Here is a 25,838-nt window from a genome sequence, read left to right as displayed (position 1 = left end):
AATGCTCTTCTGCAAGCTTCCCACCTCCTGCGAGATTAGGCGATCCAGGTTCAATCAGACAACGCCACGTTGATGGTGTACATAAACCGAAAAGGGGGAACAAGAAGCAGAGCCTGCGATGCGAGAAGTGTCAAGAATACTCGTCTGGGTGGAGGCTAACGCAAGGGCCATCTCAGCCATGAATAAAATATATTTTGGGCGCGCTATCAATAGCAGATGGTAAGTTCCCCTGGGTAGTCAGAAGAGAAATAGAGAGATGTACTAGCGCATGCTGCTTTGGACTAAATTATAAAAAATAGGTATCTGAACGGTTTATATAAAAAAAGAAGTAACATTTATTAAATATGCATATTAAGAACAATTAAAAATAAAGATAAAAATTGAATAACCACATAAACACCTGCATGAGAATAGTGCTGCAAATATGATAATCCGCTAGTGCTGGCTAGGATTCACTCTGATGGAATTGGTGTCACTGGAAAAGTACCTAATTAATCGGCTGTTGGCATAGTCCGATAGCTTAGCAGTTGTGGGGTGTTCTCAGTGATAGATTAGCAGTAAGTCCACCTTGTGGGGAAGCACAAAGTTGATCCGGTTCCAATTTGACCACAGTGGAGATAAGCACCAAAAGAAAGAGTTCCAAAGGCAAGAGTGACCAAAGGTTTCCAGCATATGCAGTAGGTCTCAATGGACAGGTAGGTAGCAGGCTCATGTGCAGTGGGTCTCAATAAGCAGGTAGGTAACAGACAACGCGTTTCGCTGGTATCTCAAGTCCAGCTTCCTCAGGACCATATATGTGATGATTATCTGATAGGCCATTTTATACTTTATTGAGTGCTATGATTCATCACACCTGACACATAACTTTAAAAATAAATTGGTCCCAATAGTGGAAAGCTTACACAGATTCAAATAAATAACATACTTAAGAGATTTCATCTATATTTAAATCCGTTTTCTTTATTGTTTATCTCCGATCACGTGACCATAAGGTCACGTGATCAGAGCATAACCCAATCATACTGAGGTGGTCAATTACATCATGCCCTGATCGGTCACATGATATATACAATGTGACACGATCTCATGAATCCCGTAATGGTCTGGTATTAGAATAGATCCGGTGACGTGATTAGTATCACGTGACTGAGTTTACCGCTGTCATTCTAGAGCATCATGACGGATAGTGCAAGATTATATGTTCGGTCACGTGGTTAACATCATGTGACCGGGTGCTCGTTCGTTAATCCCGGAAGTACTTGGAGCTAAAGAGGGCGTGATGTATTCGGGCAATCCCTTTGTTATAGTAACCAGCAGACCAATCGCAGCATGTTAGAATATCATAGACGTATACTTATGTTTAAACGGAGAATCATCATGTGTGGATGGGTGGCGTCCCTGGTCTTCTATGGCCGTTATATTGATGACCTCTTTATTATTTGGGATGGGGATTCACTTTCATCTGACCATTTTGTTCACACCCTTAACACCAACACTTATAACCTTTCCTTCACTTCCACTTATAGCAGAAGTCGAGTGACATTTCTTGACTTGACACTTGAAATAATAGATAATCAAATTATTACATCTAATCATGTGACCATGGCTCTGGCGGATCCTTGGCCTCTGCCGCTTCGAAGGGATCCTCTTCAGCAAGGTCCGTTCATCTATCCAGTCTTACAGCGGCTACGGTTGACGGCTTGGAAGTTGAGAGGGAGATTCTAGCAAGGAAAGGTCTTCCCTCCAGGGTTATCTCCACTATGGTCCATGCCAGGAAGATGGTTACGTCAAAACACTAACATCGTATCTCAAAGAAGCATGTTTCCTGGTGTGAAAGTAGAAAGGTTTCTCCCGTGGAATTTAGAATTGGTCGTTTTCTACTTTTCCTGCACACGGGAGTGGATTTGGGCCTACGATTGGGCTCCATCACAGTCCAGATTTCGGCACTTTCTATTTTCTTCCAGAAACAGCTTGCCGTGTTGCAGGAAGTACAGACTTTCCTTAAAGGAGTTCTTCATATGCAACCGTCCTTTGTTCTTCCCACGGCTCCGTTGGATCTCAATGTTGTTCTGTCCTTTTTACATAGGGTGGAGTTAAAATTCCTCACCTGGAAGACGGTGATGCTGTTAGCAGTGGCCAGACGTATCTCTGAATTGGGGGCCTTATCCTTTAAGATCCCTTATTTGATATTTCATGAAGACAGGGTGGAATTTTGGACCCGTCCTCAGTTTTTGCCGAAAGTAGTGTCAGCTTTTCATGTGAATCAACCCATTGTGGTTCCAGTGTTGTCTGACGCTTCCGTTGGTACTGTGTCCTTGGATGTGGTCAGGGCCCTGATGATTTATTTCAAAAGGATGGCCCGTCATCGGAAATCTGACTCGCTGTTTGTCCTTTATGATGCCTCCAAGATTGGTCGGCCGGCTTCTAAGCAATCTAGTGCTCGCTGGCTCAGGTTGACCATTCAACAGGCCTATACTTCGGCAGCTCTGCCCTTGCCGACATCTATTCAGGCCCACTCGACAAGGTCGGTGGTGTCTTCCTAGCCGGCTGCTCGGGGTATATTGGCCCTGCAATTGTGCCAAGCTGCAACTTGGTCTGGTTCGAACACGTTTGTTAAATTCTATAGGTTCAATACCCTGGCCAAGGATGACCTTCAGTTTGGTCTGGCGGTTTTACAGGGGTCTCAGCACTCTCCCACCCGTTTGGGAGCTTTGGGACTTCCCCATGGTACTAAAGTACAGAACCCCACTATCCACTAGGACGTAAGAGAAAATAGTAATTTAATACCTACCGGTAATTCCTTTTCTCCTAGTCCTTAGTGGATACTGGGCACCCGCCTCAGTGCTTCACTCCTGCTTACCTATGTAAGTATTTGGTTGGACCGACGTTGCAGTCCCATTATGTTGTTGGGATAGTTGTGCTATCCTGGTTGGGTTTCAGTTATGGTTGTGTGTTTGCTTGTTGCCTCACCGCTGTAGTATTGTCTCTTCTCTCATATTATGTCCGTCTCCTCGGGCACAGTTTTCCTAGAGTCTGGTAGGATGGGCTTAGAGGGGAGAAGCCAGCACACACATACATACACTAAAGGTTTTAAAGTGCCAGGCTCCAGTGGATCCAATCTATACCCCATGGTACTAAAGTACAGTGTATGTATGTATATATATATATATATATATATATATAAATATATATATATACACAGTACACAAACCTCTGTGTGTATGTATGTATGTATATATATATATATATATATATATATACACACAGAGGTTTGTGAAGGCGGCACTCAAAGGTAAATAATCAAAAGAAGTCCTTATATAACTTCTACATTTCGGTTTTATTAAAGAAAAACCGTCATCAGGAATATATGTTACAAGAAAATCTCACCTTATATACTGACATACACGAATGAAACAGAGCTGCAGCACACCAAAACTGACCTCAGCTGACGTCATTTATAGCAGACACAGTCTGTTTGTTACAAAATTAACCCCAGACATTTCACAAATGTGCAATGTGCTCAATCTATCACCATGGAAATGGTCAGGGCAGAGATTAGCACTGGTATATATACGTTATGTGACTGCGCTCATTCATGTGGGAAAGGCTTGGAGTGCAGCTTTACCTGGCGGTATCCAACCTCCTTGGCTACGTTACTGTTTGGTGGTAAGCGCAACTCCTGTGGGGGTACGGGTAGGGGGGAGTTGGGAAAAGTGACCTGACAGTGGAATGTCAGAAGAACCAGAGGTGTGATAAAGCAAATTGTTTCTTTATTGGTTTTAAATATACTAGTGCTGGGTGAAATTAGTCAGTTTGTACATCACGTGAGTCAACAGACTACCCTTTTGAAGTATACCTTCCGTATTGGTATACCAGTGTCACTCTTAGGGTGTATGTCAGGTGAACAACAGTGCACCTTTACCATAGGTGATGAACCTATGTGCCCTGTGGTGTTAATGGTAAGATGTCCCAGGGTTAGTGTGTGGCGTCCCGCTGCCTGACCCTGCAATGTGTTTGTGCTGTCTGCCAAGTGGGGAGATGGTGGGCTTGTTGTACTTACCACCGGCGTGTGAAGCGATCCCGGCTCAGCTTCCACCTCTCTGCCGCTACTTGGTCTCTGGTCCCGGCCATCCGTCTCCAGGCGAGTTTCACGTGGTCTCTCTGTCCAGGCGTGCAGCAGCCGCTGCGCTCCGTGTTTGAGATGTTTCCCCTTACACTGCTTCCTGGGGACGGGTCACGTGCCGCGCGCTCTGCAATGTCAGTGTCCTTAATGTGATAGTCCTGCCTGTCTGTCCAACGCATTTCAGCACCGGTTGTGCCATTTTCGAGGATGGTGCATTGTTTTCATGGTTAGGTTTAAATCCTTCTTGGTTCATGTTCATTGGTACTGGTTAATTGGTTTTGGATTTCTATTGGTTCTGAAATATGTCAGTCATTTCCTTGGCTTGTTATTGGGTGATTTGTTCCACATTGGTTTTGCTTTATCTCTAGATGTTTGCAAATATGGAAGTGTGTAGTCTCTGCTAAGTTTTTTACTGCGTGTGAGGGTGCATCAGTTGCAGTAATATCATCTGTACTGTAAGTTTAAATGTGTGATATCACATAATAACAAAAAAAAAAAAAAAATATATATATATATATATATATAGAAAGAAAACAACTAAGACCCCTTATTAGCGCTAAGACCAATGAGCTCAAACCACTGAGAATACCTCCTGTCAGAAGAGGTACTAGACATAGAATAGAAAAAGAAAAGGATTCTCTTGGGAGCTTGACCACCACAAATGTGTAAAACATGATAAAAATTATCGTTTATTCAAACAATATATTACAATATTGTCATGCAAACTTCCATAACATGAAGAAATGGATCATACAAGTTAATTGGATAGTACATTCATTTGCAATATTCTATTATATAATCATTAGATGCTCACGGTTGTTAGGTGAAGTGTTAATTCTTCAACCCGAATTCAAGTGTATGATCTATTCACAAATGCGTAGAAACCCGACGCGTTTCGTCCGTTAGGACTTAATCAGGGGTTAACATCAATTAGGCTTCACCAATATGTATCAATATACACAATGCATGGAATTGTTGAGAATGTATTCCTTATTGGTGTATCTGATTAAACCTCAAACTATGGGTGTGAACCGAAGTAAATCATAGGTAAGTCTGTGTATTTCCTTAATGTATCCAATCGGACTTTAACATCAAAGTGGAGTAACACACCAGAGTAATTCAAACACTATCCAGTAAACTCCCTTTATAGTGCCTCAAGGTTCACCTCACAGCTATCATATATCATAGCTTTTAGGTGAAGCCTAATTGATGTTTACCCCTGATGAAGTCCTAACGGACTAAACGCTTTGGGTTTATACGAATTTGTAAATAGATCATACACTTGAATTCGGGTTGAAGAATTAACACTTCACCTAACAACCGTGAACATCTAATGATTATATAATAGAATATTACAAATGAATGTACTATCCAATTAACTTGTATAATCCATTTATTCATGTTATGGAAGTTTGCATGACAATATTGTAATATGTTGTTTGAATAAACAATTTTTATCATATGTTTTACACATTTGTGGTGGTCAAGCTCCCAAGAGAATCATTTTCTTTTTCCATATATATATATATATAAATATATATATATATATATATATATATATATATATATATATATATAAAAATTAACAATAAAAAGAAATATAAAATGTAAATAAAATAACGAAAAATAGGGATGAGATTATTAAAAAAATATTTTTTAATGCTTTGGTAATGTACCCTGATCCTGAGTGTAATTGGTAATCTGATTGTGCTCTGTTCACCAGGCTTTTTGATTACATTACTGCAGTGATGTTGAAATCAATATTCAGTCCTTTTGGGTGTTACAGTTTTCAGTATGTATATCCATGTCAACTCTTCCCTATTTATTTTCTTCACATAGTCTCCTCCTCGCCAGTTGTGTGTTACTTGTTGGATGGCTATGAATTTGAGATTTGAGGGGTCTTGGTGTTGTTTCTCTTTGAAGTGCAATGACACACTGTGATTGTCATATCCCTTCCTGATATTTTATACATGCTCTGCAATTCTGGCCTTCAGTGTTCTGATGGTGCGTCCTACATATTGTAGGCCGCAGGGGCATGTGAGGAGGTAAACCACCCCTTTGGTATGACATGTTAGTTCGTCTCTTATTCTGTATTCTGTCCCTGTTATGTTGGATTTGAACCCTATAGATGCTTTTGTTATTCTCGAGTGGGTACACATTAGAAACATAGAATTTGACGGCAGATAAGAACCACTTGGCCTATCCAGTCTGCCCTTTTCTATTTTATTTTTTTACATTATTGTTTTGTCTCTAACCTTGTTTGATCCTTATTTCTTTGTAAGGATATCCTTATGTCTATCCCATGCATGTTTAAATTGCTCTACTGTCTTAGCCTCTACCACCTCTGATGGGAGGCTATTCCACTTATTCACTACGCTTTGCAAAGTAATTTTTCCTCAAATTTCCCCTGCCCCCCCCCCCCCCCCCATCCAGTCTCTGTGCATGGTTTTACAACCTATGCATGATCCACAGTAGTGGAACCCTGATCTTTTTGATGAACCATCTATTTTCATTTGTATCAGTTTTGTTGGAGGTATATGGTTGTGTGGCAATATGTTGGCTAAAACCTCATCTTGCATCAGTATGTTCCAATGCTTTTTTACACTTTGTTTGATTTTCTCTGCTGAGTGGTTGTATTGTGTTATGACGTATAAGTCATTAGTCTGATTGGTTGTTGGTTTCGTTTTGTATTGGAGAAGTGTGGTTCTGTCTGTCTCTTCCAGTTTTTTGTGTGCCTCGTCTACAGTCTTTTTGTGATATTTTTTTTCCATAAATTTTTGTTTCAGATCCTCTCCCTGTTGTTTGTAGTCTGTTCATTTTGTACAGTTTCTTCTCAGGCGTGTGAATTGGCCTATGGGGATACTGGTTAACCAGTTTGGGTGGTGGCTGCTGGTGGAGAATATGTAGCTATTCACATATACTTGTTTGTGAAATGTTCTGGTTTCAATTTTGTTGGCTATATATATGTCCAGATCTAGGAACTCTACCTGTTTTTTGCTGTATTTGGTCGTGAGGCGTATGTTCCTGTCATTTTTGTTAAGATGGGTTATTAAGGTGAGTAGGTCGTCTTCCGTCCCCCTCCAGATAAGGAAAATATCGTAAATAAACCTTTTCCATAGGACCAGGTTCGCTCCAAAACCATGCACCTGCCAGATGTTCTCTTCCTCCCACTTACTCATAAATAGGTTGGCATAGCTTGGAGCGAACCTAGTCCCCATGGCTGTGCCTGTCTCTTATTTGTAGTAGTGATTCTCGAACCAGGTGTAGTTGTGTACTAAGATGAACTCAATTGCTTGTATGATAAAGTCTGTCTGTAGTGAATGTAGAGTCTCGTCCTGTGAAAGGTAGTGTTTTTAGCTTTCAATACCTTGTGACTGTTTGATAATCGTGTATAGTGAGGTTACGTCACAAGTGGATTGACAAGCATGTCATACACACAGCAATAAATCTTATCAAAAAGACCAAATGACATTTAAAATGATATAAAGTATGTTACAAAACATTATACAGTATTGTACAAAATAGCTGCCAAAGGATGCATATTTATAAAAGGTTAAAGATCAAAGCAGGGTTATAATTACATCAGCACATTATGCAATCAGCAGCAGCATTTCATCTACAAATAAACTGACACCAATACTAATACAAAGTATCTATAAATAACAGCTATAAGATAAATACTCATTTAGGCCATTCGGCTGAAGGGTATTTAGCACATGTATACATTTAGTTTCCTTTTGGAGAAGAAGCCGATCTCTATCACCCCCTCTCAAGCTTTCAGGCACATGATCAATAATCTTATATTTCAGCTGTGCTAGTCTATGACCTGCACTCAACTGGTTGATCAGTAGATTTACCCATTAAACATTGTTGAATAGCACTCCTATGCTGGGTCATTCTTTCTTTTAAATTCTTTCTTTTCAATATGTGCCGCTATAGTACATCTACCCCAATGTCTGTAACATGACAGTTAGGAGATGATTGGCTGGTACTTTATCTCTCTCCAAGGCTTAGAAATAGACCCCAGAATCTGTTATAATGTCACATTCTTATATTTCAAAAGATGTAATTTGTTCCCGCACTACTGCAGCTTACCTATGAGAAGGAGCCCCGGTCACACATAGGGATTCATTCTGAGCTCTCTGCCACTGTTTGGCTCCCTCTGCCGGAGGTTGCACATGCGTGAACCCAAGTTAACCCATACGCAGTAGCACAGCCTAGTCAGACTCAGCAGTGCTAAGTTTCAAAATACATTTGCGGAGACAGCTGATTTGCGGGTCAGCTGTCTCCACACCGAAGCAATGATGAATTGCTCTGGCACCCGTGGCAAATTAAAACGTAATTATTGGGAGCTGGCCAGCCTTGATAATTAGCATAATGAATAAGCCACATGGTCATTTGCCAGATTGGAGAATAGAAGTAGTAGTAATAATACTATCTTCTGTCTTGCACACACACACACACGCCCCTGCTCCATCACTGCCTCCACCCCGACAAGTCTCCTTCCTGGCCCTCTGCCCACACACACAGTTGTGAAGTTGGCATGGGCAAAATTATGCAATTCGCTGCAAATTCCTGATGCGAAAGATGGTGTGCTTCATGGCACCAAGCTCCCCACACTGTGCCCTTGGGACTTTCTCCTGCCCAAAGTAGTGTCCCACAATGTTGGCAACTATGCATGCAGGGGTATCCGGACTCCAGGTCGACAACAAAAAGGTCGACACACCTTAGGCCGACGCCAATAGGTCGACACACCTTAGGTCGACATGGACAAAAGGTTGACATGAGTTTTTCACGATTTTTTTCTTTTTTGGAAGTTTTTCTTACTTAACGATCCACGCGGATAACGATTGGAACGCTAATCTGTGCCGAGCGAAGCGAGGCACCGTGCCCTCGCTCGCCATGCGAGGGGACACGGTGCACTAATTGGAGTTCCCGGTCACTCATTTCGACCTTGTTCATGTGAACCTTTTGTCCATGTCAACCTAAGGTGTGTCGACCTATTGGCGTTGACCTAAGGTGTGTCGACCTTTTTGTTGTCGACCTGGAGTCCCAGACCTGCATGCAGGTAACAAGAAAACATGTTATTACTTATGATTACACAACACATGGAGTGACCATGGCTGACATGCAGTGTCACTGGCATTTTCTTCATATTTTCAGTGCTTATAGGGACAAATTCCAAGTTCATAGAGAGCTAACAGAGTTCATGGGAATATTCCTGTCATGTGGACAAACTTGCTAGCAACTATTTCGCTGCATCTTATTGTTGGGATTTTTCTGTCCAAAGAGCACTCAGCGGAGCACGTCTCTTAGTTACTAGTATTTATCAAGTGCTTTTGCAATGTGGACTAAGCTTAGTTTACTTCAATACAAATAAGGAGGACTACAATAAATGCATAAAATAAATAAAAGCTACACAATATCTTTGTTTACACTGGACAAGTTGTTTCCCAACTCTACTGAAATTCCTCACTTTCCTCTTCTCACAAATGTATCTATTTATTAACAGCTCCTTATATAGCGCAGCAAATTCCGTTGCGCTTTACAACTGGACACAATTAGATGACAAAACTGGGTAAAAACAAACAGTCATAGTGGTAGGAGGGCCCTGCTCGCAGCTTACAATCTATGGGAAAATAGCCATTGATACACAAGGATAGGTGCTATCTATTGCATAGTTGTCCACCAGATTGTAAAGATTATTGGTGGGCTGCGTGATATCACATCACAACAGTGATGAACCAGGGTCAGGAGGGAGTGAGAGTGAAGAAAGAAAATATGTGGGGGATGTGTGGACTGTACTGTGGGGATATAATTGCATAGGAAAACTATGAAGGTAATGTGAGCAGTTCTGGAATTTGATAAGCTTGTCTGAATAGGTGAGTTATCAGGGAACGCTTGAAGGTTTGAAGACTAAAGGAGAGACTTATTGTATGTGGTAGGGCATTCCACAGAGTGGGTGCAGCCCGAAGAAAGTTCTGTAATCGTGCATGGGAGCAAGTAATGAGTGTGGATGAGAGACGTAGATCTTGTGAAGAGCGCAGGGGCCGGGTTGGGAGATATTTTGAGATAAGCAAAGAGATGTATGTCAGTGTAGTATGGTTAATAACCTTGTGTGTAAGCAACAGTATTTTATATTGAATACGGTAGAATACAGGTAGCCAATGGAGGGACTGACATAGTGGGTCTGCAGACGATGAACGTCTAGCGAGGAATATTAGCCTTGCAGCTGCATTCAGAATGGATTGTAAAGGTGAGAGTCTCTTCTTAGTAAGACCAGTAAGAAGACTATTGCAATAATCAATGCGGGAGATAATGAGAGCATGTATTAGGGTTTTAGCAGTGTCTTGTGTAAGGTATGATCGTATTTTGGATATGTTTCTTAGATGCATATAACATGATTTTGAGACAGATTGAATGTGGGGAGCAAAGGACAGTTCTGAGTCAAGTATGACACCTAGGCTGCGAGCTTGTGGTGTAGGGTTGATTGTAGAGTTCTCAACAGTGATAGAAATATTAGATTGGTAACTGCTATTGGCCGGTGGAAATATAATTAACTCTGTTTTGAAAATATTAAGTTTGAGGTGGCGAGATGACATCCAAGATGAAACGGCAGAGAGGCATTCAGCGACCCGGCCCAATACAGATAGAGACAATCAGGAGAGGATAGGTAGATTTGAGTATCATCTGCGTACAGGTGATACTGTAATCCAAAAGAGCTGATTAGTTTCCCAAGAGATGAGGTATAGATTGAGAAAAGCAGAGGACCTAGGACTGAGCCCTGCGGTACTCCAACTGAAAGAGGTAACGAAGAGGAGGTGGATTCCGAGAAAGATGGATTGGTGGATTCACTGAAAGAGCGATTAGATAGGTAGGATATGAACCAAGAGAGGGCCGTGTCCTGAAGACCTAGGGATTGCAGTGTTTGTAAGAGAAGAGAGTCGTCAACAGTGTCAAAAGCAGCAGAGAGATCTAGAAGAATAAGTAGTGAGTAATGGCCTTTAGACTTCGCAGTGACCAGATCATTCACTACTTTAGTCAGTGCTGTCTCTGTGGAGTGTTGGGAGCGAAAGCCTGATTGATGTGGGTCCAATAAGTTGCTAAAATAGTGTGTGAGGCGAGTGTAGTCAAGTTTCTCAAGTAGCTTGGAGAGACATGGGAGCTGAGAGATGGGACGGTAGTTTGAGAGAGAGTTAGGGCCAGATTTTTGTTTTTTTTAGAACGGGAGTAATCACTGCATGCTTGAACAGTGAGGGATACCAGTAGAGAGAGAGAGATTACAGATGTTAGTTAAGGTTGGGATGAGCACAGGAGACAGAGCTTTACTTATCTGTGAGGGTACAGGATCAAGAGGAGATGTAGTAGAGTAGCAGGATTAGAAGAGTGTTGATACTTCATCTTCATTTGTGGGATCAAATGAAGAGAAAGTGCCAGAGGGTTCAGGTAGGGAATTGAGTAGGTCACTGGTTGAGGAAGAGCATACCATTTCATCTTTGATCTTATCAATCTTGTCCTTGAAGTAGGAAGCAAGATCTTGCGCCTTGACAGTGGCTGGTGGGTTGGGTGAAGGAGGGTTAATATTAGTGATTTAAATGTATTAAAAAGTCATTTGGGGTTAGAGGCTTGAGCAGAGATGAGAGTTCGGAAATATGTTTGTTTGGCAGTGTCCAGAGCATTACGATAAGAGTGGTAGACAGTCTTATATGTGAGGAAGTCACTTGGAATACGAGATTTACGCCACTGGCGTTCAACTTTACGTGACAGTTTTTGTAGGTGTCTTGTAACTTTAGAGTGCCACGGTTGACATCTAGGCCTACGTGGAGTGTGATTGGTGGCTGGAGCCACTTCATTTAGGGCTATCTCTACAGTCTGGTTCAGGTGTGATACAGCCATCTCAGCAGAAGTGAATGCAGAAATAGGTGAAAGCAATTGATGCAGTGAGGTGAAAAGTTCTTGAAGATTAATTACGTTAATATTTCTGCAAGGTTTGAGGGAGATTGAAGGATGTCAGCGACACTGAGTTTGAAATATTAGAGGAGAGCATGCAGGTGATAAGGTTGTGATCTGAGAGAGGGAAAGGCGTGTTAGTGAATTCAGATACTGAGCATAGGGCCTGATTCAGATTGGTTGTAACTCTATCTGCACATGTTACATCTGCCCCACCTGCAGTGCACATGGTTTTGCCCAATAGAGTACTTTTTTGGTTTGCTAACCAACCTGAATCAGGCCCATAATCTGGTGTATACTAGATCAAGGCAGTGGCCCTCCTGATGAGTAGAGGAGTCAGTCCATTGTGAGAGGCCGAGATTGGGGGTGTTTTATGGAAGGTAGATAGTAACTAGGTCGACAGGTCAAAAGGGTCTTTAGGTCGACATGGTCTAGGTCGACAGGTCAAAATGTCGACATGAGTTTTTATTATTATTTTGGTGTCGTTTTCTTCGTAGAGTGACCGGGAACCCCAATTATGCACGTGTCCCCGATTACCGTTCCAATCGTAGTCCACATGGATCGTTAAGTATGAAAAGGTTCAAAAAAAAGAAAAAAATTGTGAAAAACTCATGTCGACCTTTTGACCTGTCGACCTAAAACCCCTGTCGACCTAAAACCCCTGTCGACCTAGTTACTGTCGACCAATAGTTGTCGACCTAGACACTGTCGACCTAGAGACCGGATCCCCGAGAGAGGAGGTTAGAGAGAGTAGATTGGAGGAATGAGCAGCAGATTTTGGACTATCAATAGCAATATTGAAATCTCCCATGATAATAGTGGAGATGTCAGAGGATAAGAAGTGAGGGAGCTATTTGCTCCTGTAAAGGAAGCCTGAGAATTCTAACTATGGTGGTCATTCCGAGTTGTTCGCAGAATTGCTAATAGGCTAAAATCCGGCAGTTCTGTAAATGCGTATGCACAGCAGGGCGCACGCGCTAAGCAATTTTACCCAAAACTATGCTATTTTTCTCACGGGCAAACAAAGCTTTTCAATCGCTTTGCCTATCGTAGTGTGATTGACAGGAAATGGGTGTTTCTGGGCGGAAACTTGCCGTTTTCAGGGTGTGTGCTAAAAAACGCAGGCGTGCCAGGTAAAAACGCAGGAGTGGTTGGAGAAACGGAGGAGTGGCTGGCCGGACGCTGGGCATGTTTGTGACGTCAAACCAGGAACTAAACAGACTGAGGTGATCGCAATCTAGGAGCTACTCAGAAACTGCAAGGAAATACTTAATAGCAGAATTGCTAATCTTTCGTTAGCAATTCTGCTATGCTAAGATACACTCCCACAGGGCAGCGGCTTTGTGTTTCCATTTCTGCTAAAAGTAGCTAGCGAGCGAACAACTCGGAATGAGGGCCTATATGAAGCTAATTGTAATTGTCAGAGAAGTAACTTCATATAGTTAGAATTCTCAGGCTTCCTATGCAGGAGCAAATATCTCCATCAGTATGGTGTCTGCTTCCAGTGTAATAGGTCGTGTGTATAATCCTGGGTATGTCACTTTTAAAATGTGCATCTGTAATAAAGGGGTGTGTGACTTGTAAGGTGCAGGGACTAGTGGGGGAGGGGAGTCAGCCACGGCAGAGTTAGCGACGCCTGTCAATTATCTTAATTGAATGGTGTCGCTGAACACGGGATGAGAAGTGCCCCCCTACAGAGCAGGAGCCCGGCAGCAGCCGACTCCATTGCCTTCCACAGTTACACCTCTGATTACAATGTCTACTATTTTTTATTGGCTGAGAGTAGATTGATGTATATAACATATATTCAACAAATCAATGGATCCATAGTTAAAATACTGGAGCAGCTCATTTCTCAGAACTTCTCAGAGCGTCTGTGTTGTCACCTTTCTATATGGAATTACCTGCTCCTTTCTCATCACGGCTGATCCTTACTAGAGATGAGTCCACTTACATCTAGCCTCCCTGCACATTAAACTGTCCTTCTAGTCATGCCTTGCCGTTGCGTGATTCGGTAGTGCCGATAGTGTTTACGTGCAATTTTTTCCATTAAGATGCATCTTATTCACAAAACTATATGAAATGGATGCACAAGCAGTTTATTCTGATTAAAAAGATAAGTGGCATGCCTATATTCTGTTTTCGACCGTGATTGTATCTGCATATGAAATGACGCGTTACAGGTTTTTCCTAGAAACTTGCCATGGTATAGGCATGCCGCATATCATTTGAATCAGCATAAGCTTGCTGTGTGTCCTATTGTTTTACTATGTGACTAAGACTCATTTTCGCCTGAAAAAATGCAAAAAAGACGCTATGCGCTACCAAGTCACATGGCACTTACGCGTTATGTGTAATGCGACTTGTAGCACACGGAACAAAGATGTAAGAGGACACATCTGTACATTCCCAATTGTTTGTGCTGATGGGCACGAGTACCATGGGCAGGGCAGTCGAGAGTCACGCCGGGACCCGGTGAAGGGTGCATGGCTTAATAAAGTGGGCATTACTATGCCCTTTAATATTAAATGATTTCAAAAATAAAATCGCAGCCCCACGCGCTTCCCAAGGGGGTGCGCTGGGAGGGGACAGGCTTCCTGCCTTACTTGATCTGGAAGGTATCCAGTCTTTAGGTCGACAGCACTTAGGTCGACCACTATTGGTTGACATACATTAGGTCGACATAACAAAGGTCGACACATGAAAAGGTCCACATGAGTTTTTCACATTTTTTTTCTATCATTTTTTGAACTTTTTCATACTGTACTTTACGATCCACGTGGATTACGATTGGGAATATGGCAAGCGAAGCGAGCCATGCAAGGGGATACGGTGCACTAACTGGAGTTCTCGGTCAATTTATGATGAAAACGACGCCAAAAAAATATTAGAAACTGATGTCGACCTTTTTCCATGTCAACATGCAGAGAGTAAATTACCGAGGTAATTTGTCCGGCGCTGTTAAGAGGATATGCTTGTCCTTTACAGCTGCTGTTTAAAGGGATAGTTAGTCCCTGTATGAGTGATAAAGGTAAAGAAATATACAGCGCTAATAACAAACTGGATATGGGGAAATTAATAATCACAATTTATTGTAAAAAATTGTTGCGACAACTAAATTCATTATAAAAAAGAAACATTATTTTGTCAATAAAAGACTCAGATAAAAATCTATAGGGCAGGCACAGCAATTTTTGTTTGGTAATTTACCACACGAGGAAGCCGAATAAGTACACTGGTACAAGTCCTTGGAATGGTAGCCACAGTCCTAGGGTGCAGTTTTCAGTGCTTAGCAGGTGAGGTCCAAATGCAAAGGCAGATCTTTATAGTGTTTGATCCGGACTGGATTGAGTCCTGTTGGATTACTGGATCTTTCTGCGCCTTATGGACATCCGCTATTTTCCCAATTTGCTGGTGGACTTCTAGGCTGGTTTCCAAGTGACGAAATTGTTTCCAGTGGCATACGGCTCCTCAGAACCAACGCGTTTCGCTGTATTCACAGCTTTTTCAAGGTATGTCAACCTTGTCCAAGTCGACCTAATGACCTTGTCGACCTATTTCAGGTGTCGACCTAGTCAGTGTTGACCAATAGTGGTTGACCTGATGACTGTCGACCTAGTTACTGTCGACCCTATGATCCACACCTGATCTGGAAGCGGGTTCCTCCTCCCTGGCCAGCTCCATCTTCCCAGTGATATTTGGGAAGATGACGCTGGTCACTAGAGAGCAAAGACTCTGGGCTGCTGGAGAGGCACGATGGGGGGGGTCCGAGTCCGCTGGCCCTCCTCCCTTCCCCTTATGCCTGTGCAGCGCTGTGGCCGGCCAATCTTCCTGCAGATACCGGGAAGATGGTGCCGCCATCGGCAGGCCACAGCGCTGCACAGGCATGCTCAGGGGAATGGAGGAGGGTCAGCGGACTCGGAACCCCCACCCCCCATCGTCCCTCTCCAGCAGCCCGGGTAATGTGCCAGAGTCTTTTCTCTCTAGTGACCAGCGTCATCTTCCCAAATATCACTGTGTGAAATCAGTTCTGACTATAACAAATCATATTGACTTTTTATGACTACATATCATTACTCCATTTCCCATGTCTTGTAGAGTTGCATGTGAACCTCCATGGATGACATGAATAAAATTTTTATCAATGATATTTGTTCTTGTCAACAGGCTTTCTTTGAAGATGAAGATGGCAAAGAATACATCTACAAGGAGCCAAAACTTACTGGCCTTTCTGAGATATCGTTACGACTCCTAAATCTATATGGGGAAAAGTTTGGTACAGACACTGTGAAAATGATCCAAGATTCTAATAAGGTATCAGCTACAAACCCAGTTGGAAGTAGGAACCTTACCAGCAGAGTAAAAATAACCACAATAATTATATGACACAGATAATAGGATGATTATAAAAAGTTAAATAAAACAAACAGATTGCTGCAGGTATATATATATATTTATTAGTATTTATGTATTTTAATTAGACGTCTCCTTGCCTTTAGTCCGCTGAAGTATACTGACAGTGAACCTGTCAGAGTGAAATGGCTGAAGATGATAACGTGTGCCTCAGGTTCTGTATAGGTGAATGTAGTCACGTGCTTCTGCTAATCAAATAATCTTTGGGTAGATTTACTAAAGCTTATAAATAAAAAAAAAGTGGTGGTTTTGTGAATATCCAAATATCACTTTCTAGGATGCAAAAGAAAAACGATAGCTAGAATGTGATCGGTTGCTATGGGCAACTCCAACCACTTTTTTATTTTTAAAAGCTTTAATAAATCTACTCCTTTTTGTTTTAGCATGATGATACGACTTGCCAGCTTGCCATCAACCAAGACTCATGGGGTTTTACTCATCGTCAGCAAGTTATCCCACTGATTGCTCTTATCGATGTTGCTTGGACAAACCAGCTACCCTCCAAATGAGCGTTAACTGTGTACCCAGTTTTAAGGGGGTATCTCTGCCACCACCCGGCTCCTTCAACGGCACTTGGAACCACATAGACTTCTCGGCAGTGTGCAGTTGTTACTGCATATCTTTGCTGGTTTTTCTTTATATCCTCCCAGCCATTGACAAAGCCCATAGGCAGAACTTGGCTAATACAGACCAGATGGGATATTGACTAGTCACTTAAACACAGCAGATACAGGCATTTCACAGTAACAATAGCTGGATCTTAGAGATATGTAGGTTATTGCTCATTTCTCTGACGTCCTAGTGGATGCTGGGAACTCCGTAAGGACCATGGGGGATAGACGGGCTCCGCAGGAGACTGGGCACTCTAAAAGAAAGATTAGGTACTATCTGGTGTGCACTGGCTCCTCCCTCTATGCCCCTCCTCCAGACCTCAGTTAGAATCTGTGCCCGGCCAGAGCTGGATGCACCTAGTGGGCTCTCCTGAGCTTGCTAGAAAAGAAAGTATTTGTTAGGTTTTTTATTTTCAGTGAGATCTGCTGGCAACAGACTCACTGCTACGTGGGACTGAGGGGAGAGAAGCAAACCTGCCTGCGTGCAGCTAGCTTGTGCTTCTTAGGCTACTGGACACCATTAGCTCCAGAGGGTTCGAACACAGGGCCTGACCTCGATCGTCCGTTCCCGGAGCCGCGCCGCCGTCCCCCTTGCAGAGCCAGAAGACAGAAGAGATAAAATCGGCGGCAGAAGATGAAATCGGTGGCAGAAGACTCCGGTCTTCATTAAGGTAGCGCACAGCACTGCAGCTGTGCGCCATTGCTCCCACTGCACACCACACACTCCGGTCACTGTAGGGTGCAGGGCGCTGGGGGGGGGGGCGCCCTGGGCAGCAATAACATACCTTTTGGCATAAAAATACACATAATACAGTCTGTGACTGTATATGTGTAAAACCCCCGCCATTTTTCAGTCAGAAACTGCAGGAAGAAGCCCGCCGCTGAGGGGGCGGGGCCTTCTTCCTCAGCACACCAGCGCCATTTTTCCTTCACAGTTCCGCTGGAAGCAGCTCCCCAGGCTCTCCCCTGCAGTATTCCTGATACAAGAAGGGTAAAAAAGAGAGGGGGGGCACATAAATTTAGGCGCAAATAATATATATATATTAAGCAGCTATTGGGAAAAATCACTCATTATAGTGAAAATCCCTGTGTTATATAGCGCTGTGGTGTGTGCTGGCATACTCTCTCTCTGTCTCCCCAAAGGACTTTGTGGGGTCCTGTCCTCAGTCAGAGCATTCCCTGTGTGTGTGCGGTGTGTCGGTACGGCTGTGTCGACATGTTTGATGAGGGTTACGTGGAGGCGGAGCAAGGGCAGATAAGTGTGGTGTCGCCCCCGACGGGGCCGACACCGGATTGGATGGATATGTGGAAGGTCTTAACAGACAGTGTCAACTCCTTACATAAAAGGTTCGATGACGCAGCAGCCTTGGGACAGCCGGGATCTCAACCCGCGCCTGCCCAGGCGTCTCAGAAGCCATCAGGGGCTCATAAACGCCCGCTAGCTCAGATGGTAGACACAGATGTCGACACGGAGTCTGACTCCAGTGTAGATGAGGATGAGACAAATGCACAGTCTACTAAAGCCATCCGATGCATGATTACTGCAATGAAAAATGTATTGCACATTTCTGATATTAACCCGGTTACTACCAAGAAGGGTATTATGTTTGGGGAGAAAAAGCAGCCAGTGACTTTTCCCCCATCCGATGAATTAAATGAATTGTGTGAGGAAGCGTGGAGTTCCCCCGATAAGAAACTAGTGATTTCTAAGAGGTTACTGATGGCGTACCCTTTCCCGCCAACGGATAGGTTACGTTGGGAAACATCCCCTAGGGTGGACAAAGCGCTCACACGCTTATCAAAAAAGGTGGCACTGCCGTCTCAGGATACGGCCGCCTTAAAGGAGCCTGCGGATAGAAAGCAGGAAGCTATCCTGAAGTCTGTGTATACACACTCAGGTACTATACTGGGGTGTAGTATGGCTGACCGGCGGTCTCCTGACCGCCGGTCAGCTTACCGACGCCGGGATCCCGGCAGCATACTGACGCCGGGATCCCGGCGGGGAGGGGCGAGTGCAGCAAGCCCCTTGCGGGCTCGGTGGCGACCTGCGGTCGCCACGGGTTCTATTCCCACTCTATGGGTGTCGTGGACACCCACGAGTGGAAATAGTCCCTGTTGGTCGGCATGCCGACCATAGGGATACTGAGCCGGCGGGATGGTGGAGGAGGTCATGTGACTGTCGGTCAGCAGACCGCCGGTCACATGAATACCACCCCTATACTGAGACCTGCTATTTCTTCTGCATGGATGTGTAGTGCTGCAGCCGCATGGTCTGATACCCTGTCAGACAACATTGATTCCCTCGACAGGGATACTATTTTGCTAACCATAGAACATATAAAAGACGTCGTCTTATATATGCGGGATGCACAGAGGGACATTTGCCTGCTGGCATCTAGAATTAATGCAATGTCCATTTCTGCCAGGAGAGTATTATGGACTCGGCAGTGGACAGGTGATGCTGATTCTAAAAGACACATGGAGGTTTTGCCTTATAAGGGTGAGGAATTGTTTGGGGACGGTCTCTCGGACCTCGTATCCACGGCAACAGCCGGGAAGTCAACTTTTTTACCTCGGGTTCCCTCACAGCCTAAGAAAGCACCGTATTAGCATGTACAGTCCTTTCGGCCTCAGAAAGGCAAGCGCTGGGGCTCCACAGGCGGAGCCGGGTGCGGTGGGGGCGCGTCTCCAAAACTTCAGCAACCAGTGGGTTCTCTCACAAGTGGATCTCTGGGCTGTTCAAATTGTATCTCAGGGATACAAGCTGGAGTTCGAGGCGACTCCCCCTCGCCGTTACCTCAAATCAGCCTTGCCAGCTGCTCCCAGGGAAAGGGAGGTAGTACTGGCGGCAATTCACAAGCTGTACCTCCAGCAGGTGATAATCAAGGTTCCCCTCCTTCAACAGGGACGGGGTTACTATTCCACAATGTTTGTGGTACCGAAACCAGACGGTTCGGTGAGACCCATTCTAAATTTAAAATCCTTGAACACTTATATAAGGAAGTTCAAGTTCAAAATGGAATCGCTCAGGGCGGTTATTGCAAGCCTGGAAGAGGGGGATTTTATGGTGTCGCTGGACATCAAGGATGCTTACTTGCATGTCCCCGTTTACCCACCTCACCAGGAGTACCTCAGGTTTGTGGTACAGGATTGTCATTACCAATTCCAGACGTTGCCGTTTGGTCTATCCACGGCACCGAGAGTATTTACCAAGGTAATGGCCGAAATGATGATACTCCTTCGGAAGAAGGGAGTTCTAATTATCCCGTACTTGGACGATCTCCTTATAAAGGCGAGGTCCAGAGAGCAGTTGTTAGTCAGCGTAGCACTTTCTCGGGAAGTGTTGCTACAGCACGGCTGGATTCTGAATATCCCAAAGTCGCAGCTGATTCCTGCGACGCGTCTGCTCTTCCTGGGCATGATTCTGGACACAGAACAGAAGAAGGTGTTTCTCCCGGTGGAGAAGGCCCAGGAATTGTCATCTCTGGTCAGGGACCTCCTGAAACCAAAACAGGTGTCGGTGCATCACTGCACGCGAGTCCTGAAAAAGATGGTGGCTTCTTACGAAGCAATTCCCTTCGGCAGGTTCCATGCAAGGATCTTTCAGTGGGATCTGTTAGACAAATGGTCCGGATCGCATCTTCAGATGCATCGGTTGATCACCCTGTCCCCAAGGGCCAGGGTGTCTCTGCTGTGGTGGCTGCAGAGTGCTCATCTTCTCGAGGGCCGCAGATTCGGCATACAGGACTGGGTCCTGGGGACCACGGACGCAAGCCTCCGAGGATGGGGGGCAGTCACTCAGGGAAGGAACTTCCAGGGACTGTGGTCAAGTCAGGAGACTTCACTACACATAAATATACTGGAACTAAGGGCCATTTACAACGCCCTGAGTCAAGCAGAGCCACTGCTTCAGAACCAACCAGTGCTGATTCAATCAGACAACATCACGGCGGTCGCCCATGTAAACCGACAGGGCGGCACAAGAAGCAGGATGGCGATGGCAGAAGCCACAAGGATTCTCCGATGGGCGGAAAATCACGTGCTAGCACTGTCAGCAGTGTTCATTCCGGGAGTGGACAACTGGGAAGCAGACTTCCTCAGCAGGCACGACTTACACCCGGGAGAGTGGGGACTTCATCCAGAAGTCTTCACGCAGATTGTAAACCGTTGGGAACGGCCACAGGTGGACATGATGGCGTCCCGCCTCAACAAAAAGCTAAAAAAATATTGCGCCAGGTCAAGGGACCCTCAGGCGATAGCTGTGGATGCACTAGTGACATCGTGGGTGTACCAGTCGGTTTATGTGTTCCCTCCTCTTCCTCTCATACCCAAGGTACTGAGGATAGTAAGAAAGAGAGGAGTAAGAACTATACTCATCGTTCCGGATTGGCCAAGAAGAACTTGGTACCCAGAACTACAAGAAATGATCTCAGAGGAACCATGGCCTCTGCCTCTCAGACAGGACCTGTTACAGCAGGGGCCCTGTCTGTTCCAAGACTTACCGCGGCTGCGTTTGACGGCATGGCGGTTGAACGCCGGATCCTAACGGAAAAGGGCATTCCAGATGAAGTGATTCCTACGCTGATAAAGGCTAGGAAAGACGTGACAGCACAATATTATCACCGTATATGGCGAAAATATGTTGCTTGGTGTGAGGCCAGGAAGGCCCCTACAGAGGAATTCCAGCTGGGTCGATTCCTGCACTTCCTACAGTCAGGAGTGACTATGGGCCTAAAATTAGGATCCATAAAGGTCCAGATTTCGGACCTATCTATTTTCTTTCAGAAAGAACTGGCTTCACTGCCTGAAGTTCAGACGTTTGTTAAGGGAGTGCTGCATATTCAGCCCCCTTTTGTGCCTCCAGTGGCACCTTGGGATCTTAACGTTGTGTTGGGTTTCCTGAAATCCCACTGGTTTGAGCCACTTAAGACCGTGGAGCTAAAATATCTCATGTGGAAAGTGGTCATGCTATTGGCCTTAGCTTCGGCTAGGCGTGTGTCAGAATTGGCGGCTTTGTCTTGTAAAAGCCCTTATATGATCTTCCATATGGACAGGGCAGAATTGAGGACCCGTCCCCAATTTCTCCCTAAGGTGGTATCAGCGTTTCATTTGAACCAACCTATTGTGGTGCCTGCGGCTACTCGGGACTTGGAGGACTCCAAGTTACTAGATGTAGTCAGGGCTTTGAAAATCTATGTAGCCAGGACGGCTGGAGTCAGGAAAACTGACTCGCTGTTTATCCTGTATGCACCCAACAAGCTGGGTGCTCCTGCTTCAAAGCAAACTATTGCGCGCTGGATCTGTAACACGATTCAGCAAGCTCATTCTACGGCAGGATTGCCGCATCCAAAATCGGTGAAAGCCCATTCCACAAGGAAGGTGGGCTCTTCTTGGGCGGCTGCCCGAGGGGTCTCGGCTTTACAGCTTTGCCGAGCTGCTACTTAGTTGGGTTCAAACACATTTGCTAAATTCTACAAGTTTGATACCCTGGCTGAGGAGGACCTTGCCTTTGCTCATTCGGTGCTGCAGCGTCATCCGCACTCTCCCGCCCGTTTGGGAGCTTTGGTATAATCCCCATGGTCCTTACGGAGTTCCCAGCATCCACTAGGACGTCAGAGAAAATAAGAATTTACTCACCGGTAATTCTATTTCTCGTAGTCCGTAGTGGATGCTGGGCGCCCGTCCCAAGTGCGGACTCTCTGCAATACATGTATATAGTTATTGCTTAACTAAAGGGTTATTGTTATGAGCCATCTGTTACTGAGGCTCAGTTGTTGTTCATACTGTTAACTGGGTATGGTTATCACAAGTTGTACAGTGTGATTGGTGTGGCTGGTATGAGTCTTACCCTGGATTCCAAATCCTTTCCTTGTTGTGTCAGCTCTTCCGGGCACTGTTTCCTTAACTGAGGTCTGAAGGAGGGGCATAGAGGGAGGAGCCAGTGCACACCAGATAGTACCTAATCTTTCTTTTAGAGTGCCCAGTCTCCTGCGGAGCCCGTCTATCCCCCATGGTCCTTACGGAGTTCCCAGCATCCACTACGGACTACGAGAAATAGAATTACCGGTGAGTAAATTCTTATTTTAGCTTTTATGACAAATGTCCCATTACATACACTAGTTCCAGGCGTTGTTATACATTTCACACAGATCCTGAGTTGTATGCATCTCAGTAGAACCACCACTTGTGGTTGAAAGTGGGGTAAGTGGGCGTTTGCACATGGGCCATAGGGTGTCATTCCGAGTTGATCGCTCGCTGCCGATTTTCGCAGCGCAGCGATCAGGTTAAAAAACTGCAAAACTGTGCATGCGTATGCACCGCAATGTGCATGCGCATCGTACGGAGACAAAGCGGTTCATTGCTGAGCGATGGATTTAACAAAGAATCCATTCGCACAGCCAGTCGCAAGGAGATTGACAGAAAGAAGGCGATTATGGGTGTCAACTGACCGTTTTCTGGGAGTGGTAGGGAAAATGCAGGCGTGTTCAGGCGTTTGCAGGGCGGGTGTGTGACGTCAATTCCGGACACGAACAGGCTGAAGTGATCGCAAAACTGAGTAACTCCAGACCTACTCTGAAATTGCACAAAATGTTTTTGCAGAGCTCGGCTGCAAAGAATTTGCACACTTGCAAAGCGAAAATACACTCCCCCTTGGGCGGTTACTATGCGTTTGCACGGCTGCTAAAAGTAGCTAGCGAGCGATCAACTCGGAATGAGGGCCATAGTGCCAGCAGTGTTGCGATCCTTGCAGAGTTGTCCATACATGTTATCAGATGTATCTTTTGTACCAAGGAAATGGCTTGTGCAGATAAGCTCAGATAAGGGTGACCAAGATTGCATATACGGTTACTGTAGATGAATATCTACATTTAGTTCCTTGCATTAATTGCGAGTGCAATATCTGTCTGCAACTGTGCATCAGCCATATTACGTGTCTCATATGTGTCTGAAAGTTCTGATGGCATCCGATAAGACAGCTGCCGCAATACTACAGGTATGGAATATAATTCTCTCTGATGCCACAAGTAGCTGATGGATCAATTCCACATAATTATATTTATTGCTTTCCATATGCTAACAAATTCTATCTTATCTATAAAAAATATAACGTTTAAAAAAAGCTATTGCTATTGTACAACATGAATTTAAGAATGGAGCCAGTTAGTGTGTTTGGCACCCGTCTTTCACTTACTGGATCCTACTTCGGCAGTACCCCATGCTCTCCCCACTCTTTCCACATGCTCCAAGCTTATATTAGTCCCCTCTCTTTAGATCAGAAGCATGGCTTTCTGCCAGGTTTGTATTTCTGATCATGGCCCTCATTCCGAGTTGTTCGCTCGCTAGCTGCTTTTAGCAGCATTGCACACGTTAGGCCGCCGCCCTCTGGGAGTGTATCTTAGCTTAGCAGAATACGAACGAAAGATTAGCAGAACTGCTAATAAATAATTCTTTGCAGGTTATGAGTAGCGCCAGACCTACTCACAGATTGCGATCAGCTCAGTCCGTTTAGTTCCTGGTTTGACGTCACAAACACGCCCTGCGTTCGGCCAGCCACTCCCCCGTTTCTCTAGACACTCCCGCGTCTTTCCCTGACACGCCTGCGTTTTTTAGAACACTCCCGGAAAACGCTCAGTTACCACCCAGAAACGCCCCTTTCCTGTCAATCATTCACCGATCAGCAGTGCGACTGAAAAGCGCCGCAGGATCCACAGCAAAACTGCTAAGTTTTTAGTTAAATAACTAAGCTCATGCGCCCTGCGTGCCTTGCGCATGCGCAATTAGAAACAAATCGCAGCATAGCGAAAATCGTCAACGAGCGAACAACTCGGAATGACCCCCATGTGACTGCTGATGTCACAGGGGCGGTATTTACAAATGAGTTTTTCCTGTGATTATGTGATTACTACAATTTTTACTATGCTAACTACCTAGCTCCAGCACTTTGATCTTCAGTGCTGACCCGGATCAACATCTGACATCTATGTTGATTATGGTGGTGTTTTCAATACTGTACCTCTTTGTGTACCAGACCTTGGCTAGTTTTTATGGTCTTATTTATTCTTAACCCTGTGACTTTTTCCCTGAAGAGTCACCAGTCCCCAGCTTGCTGGCACTTCATTTCATGCTAGGATAGGGAGCCACAAGATGTGTATCGGGACGGCAAAGCCCAAAGCGCCTTGCAGGGGTCCCTGGTGAAGACCGCAGGTGGCCATGTTGCTGTTAGTAAAAAATCAGTGTTTGTTGTTAGATGGAGTAGAGACAGTTTCACCATCATCATAGACATTTTTTTTTCCTGGTTATGTCTGGGTATATTATATTTCTCTAGCATCCATAAGGGATATTGGGGACAGATTAGTATGATGCATATAGACGGGTCCAAAGGAGCCAGTGCACTTTAAATTTCTTCAACTGGGTGTGCTGGCTCCTCCCCTTTATGCCTCCTTCCACAAGCAGTTTAGAAAAAAGTGCCCTCAGGAGAGGATGCACACTCCTCAAGCAGAGTTTTTCTTCAATTTCTTTTAAAGCTTTACTTCTTTAGGTTTGCTGTTTGGGCAACAGCATACCTGCGCCATGGGAGTTAGGGGGGGGGACCATCACCTGCCTCGTGAGGTGCAGAGCCGCTTCCCCGCTGCAGGACCACCGTCCTGAGGGGCTGTTTGTTCAGCGGGGCACTGCGCCTTAGCTGCCGCAGCATGCAACACACCCCTAACGCTGCCTGAAGGTGAGTACAAACCAGGGGC

General features: G+C 44.7%; 1 protein-coding gene across 2 annotated transcripts in view; it reads left to right on the top strand.

Moving 5' to 3' along the window:
* DOCK11 (dedicator of cytokinesis 11) overlaps positions 1-25,838 on the top strand; it is a 981,167-nt gene that overhangs the window by 823,677 nt on the left and 131,652 nt on the right. For both annotated transcript variants that reach the window (XM_063937505.1, XM_063937504.1), the window contains one exon: positions 16,241-16,387. In XM_063937505.1, the coding sequence (XP_063793575.1) occupies positions 16,241-16,387 (147 nt within the window). The remainder of the gene's footprint in view (positions 1-16,240; positions 16,388-25,838) is intronic.

Source organism: Pseudophryne corroboree, chromosome 8 (genome assembly GCF_028390025.1).
Source record: "Pseudophryne corroboree isolate aPseCor3 chromosome 8, aPseCor3.hap2, whole genome shotgun sequence".
In the NCBI taxonomy this organism is placed as follows: Eukaryota; Metazoa; Chordata; class Amphibia; order Anura; family Myobatrachidae; genus Pseudophryne; species Pseudophryne corroboree.
This window is presented reverse-complemented; position numbering and strand designations above follow the sequence as displayed.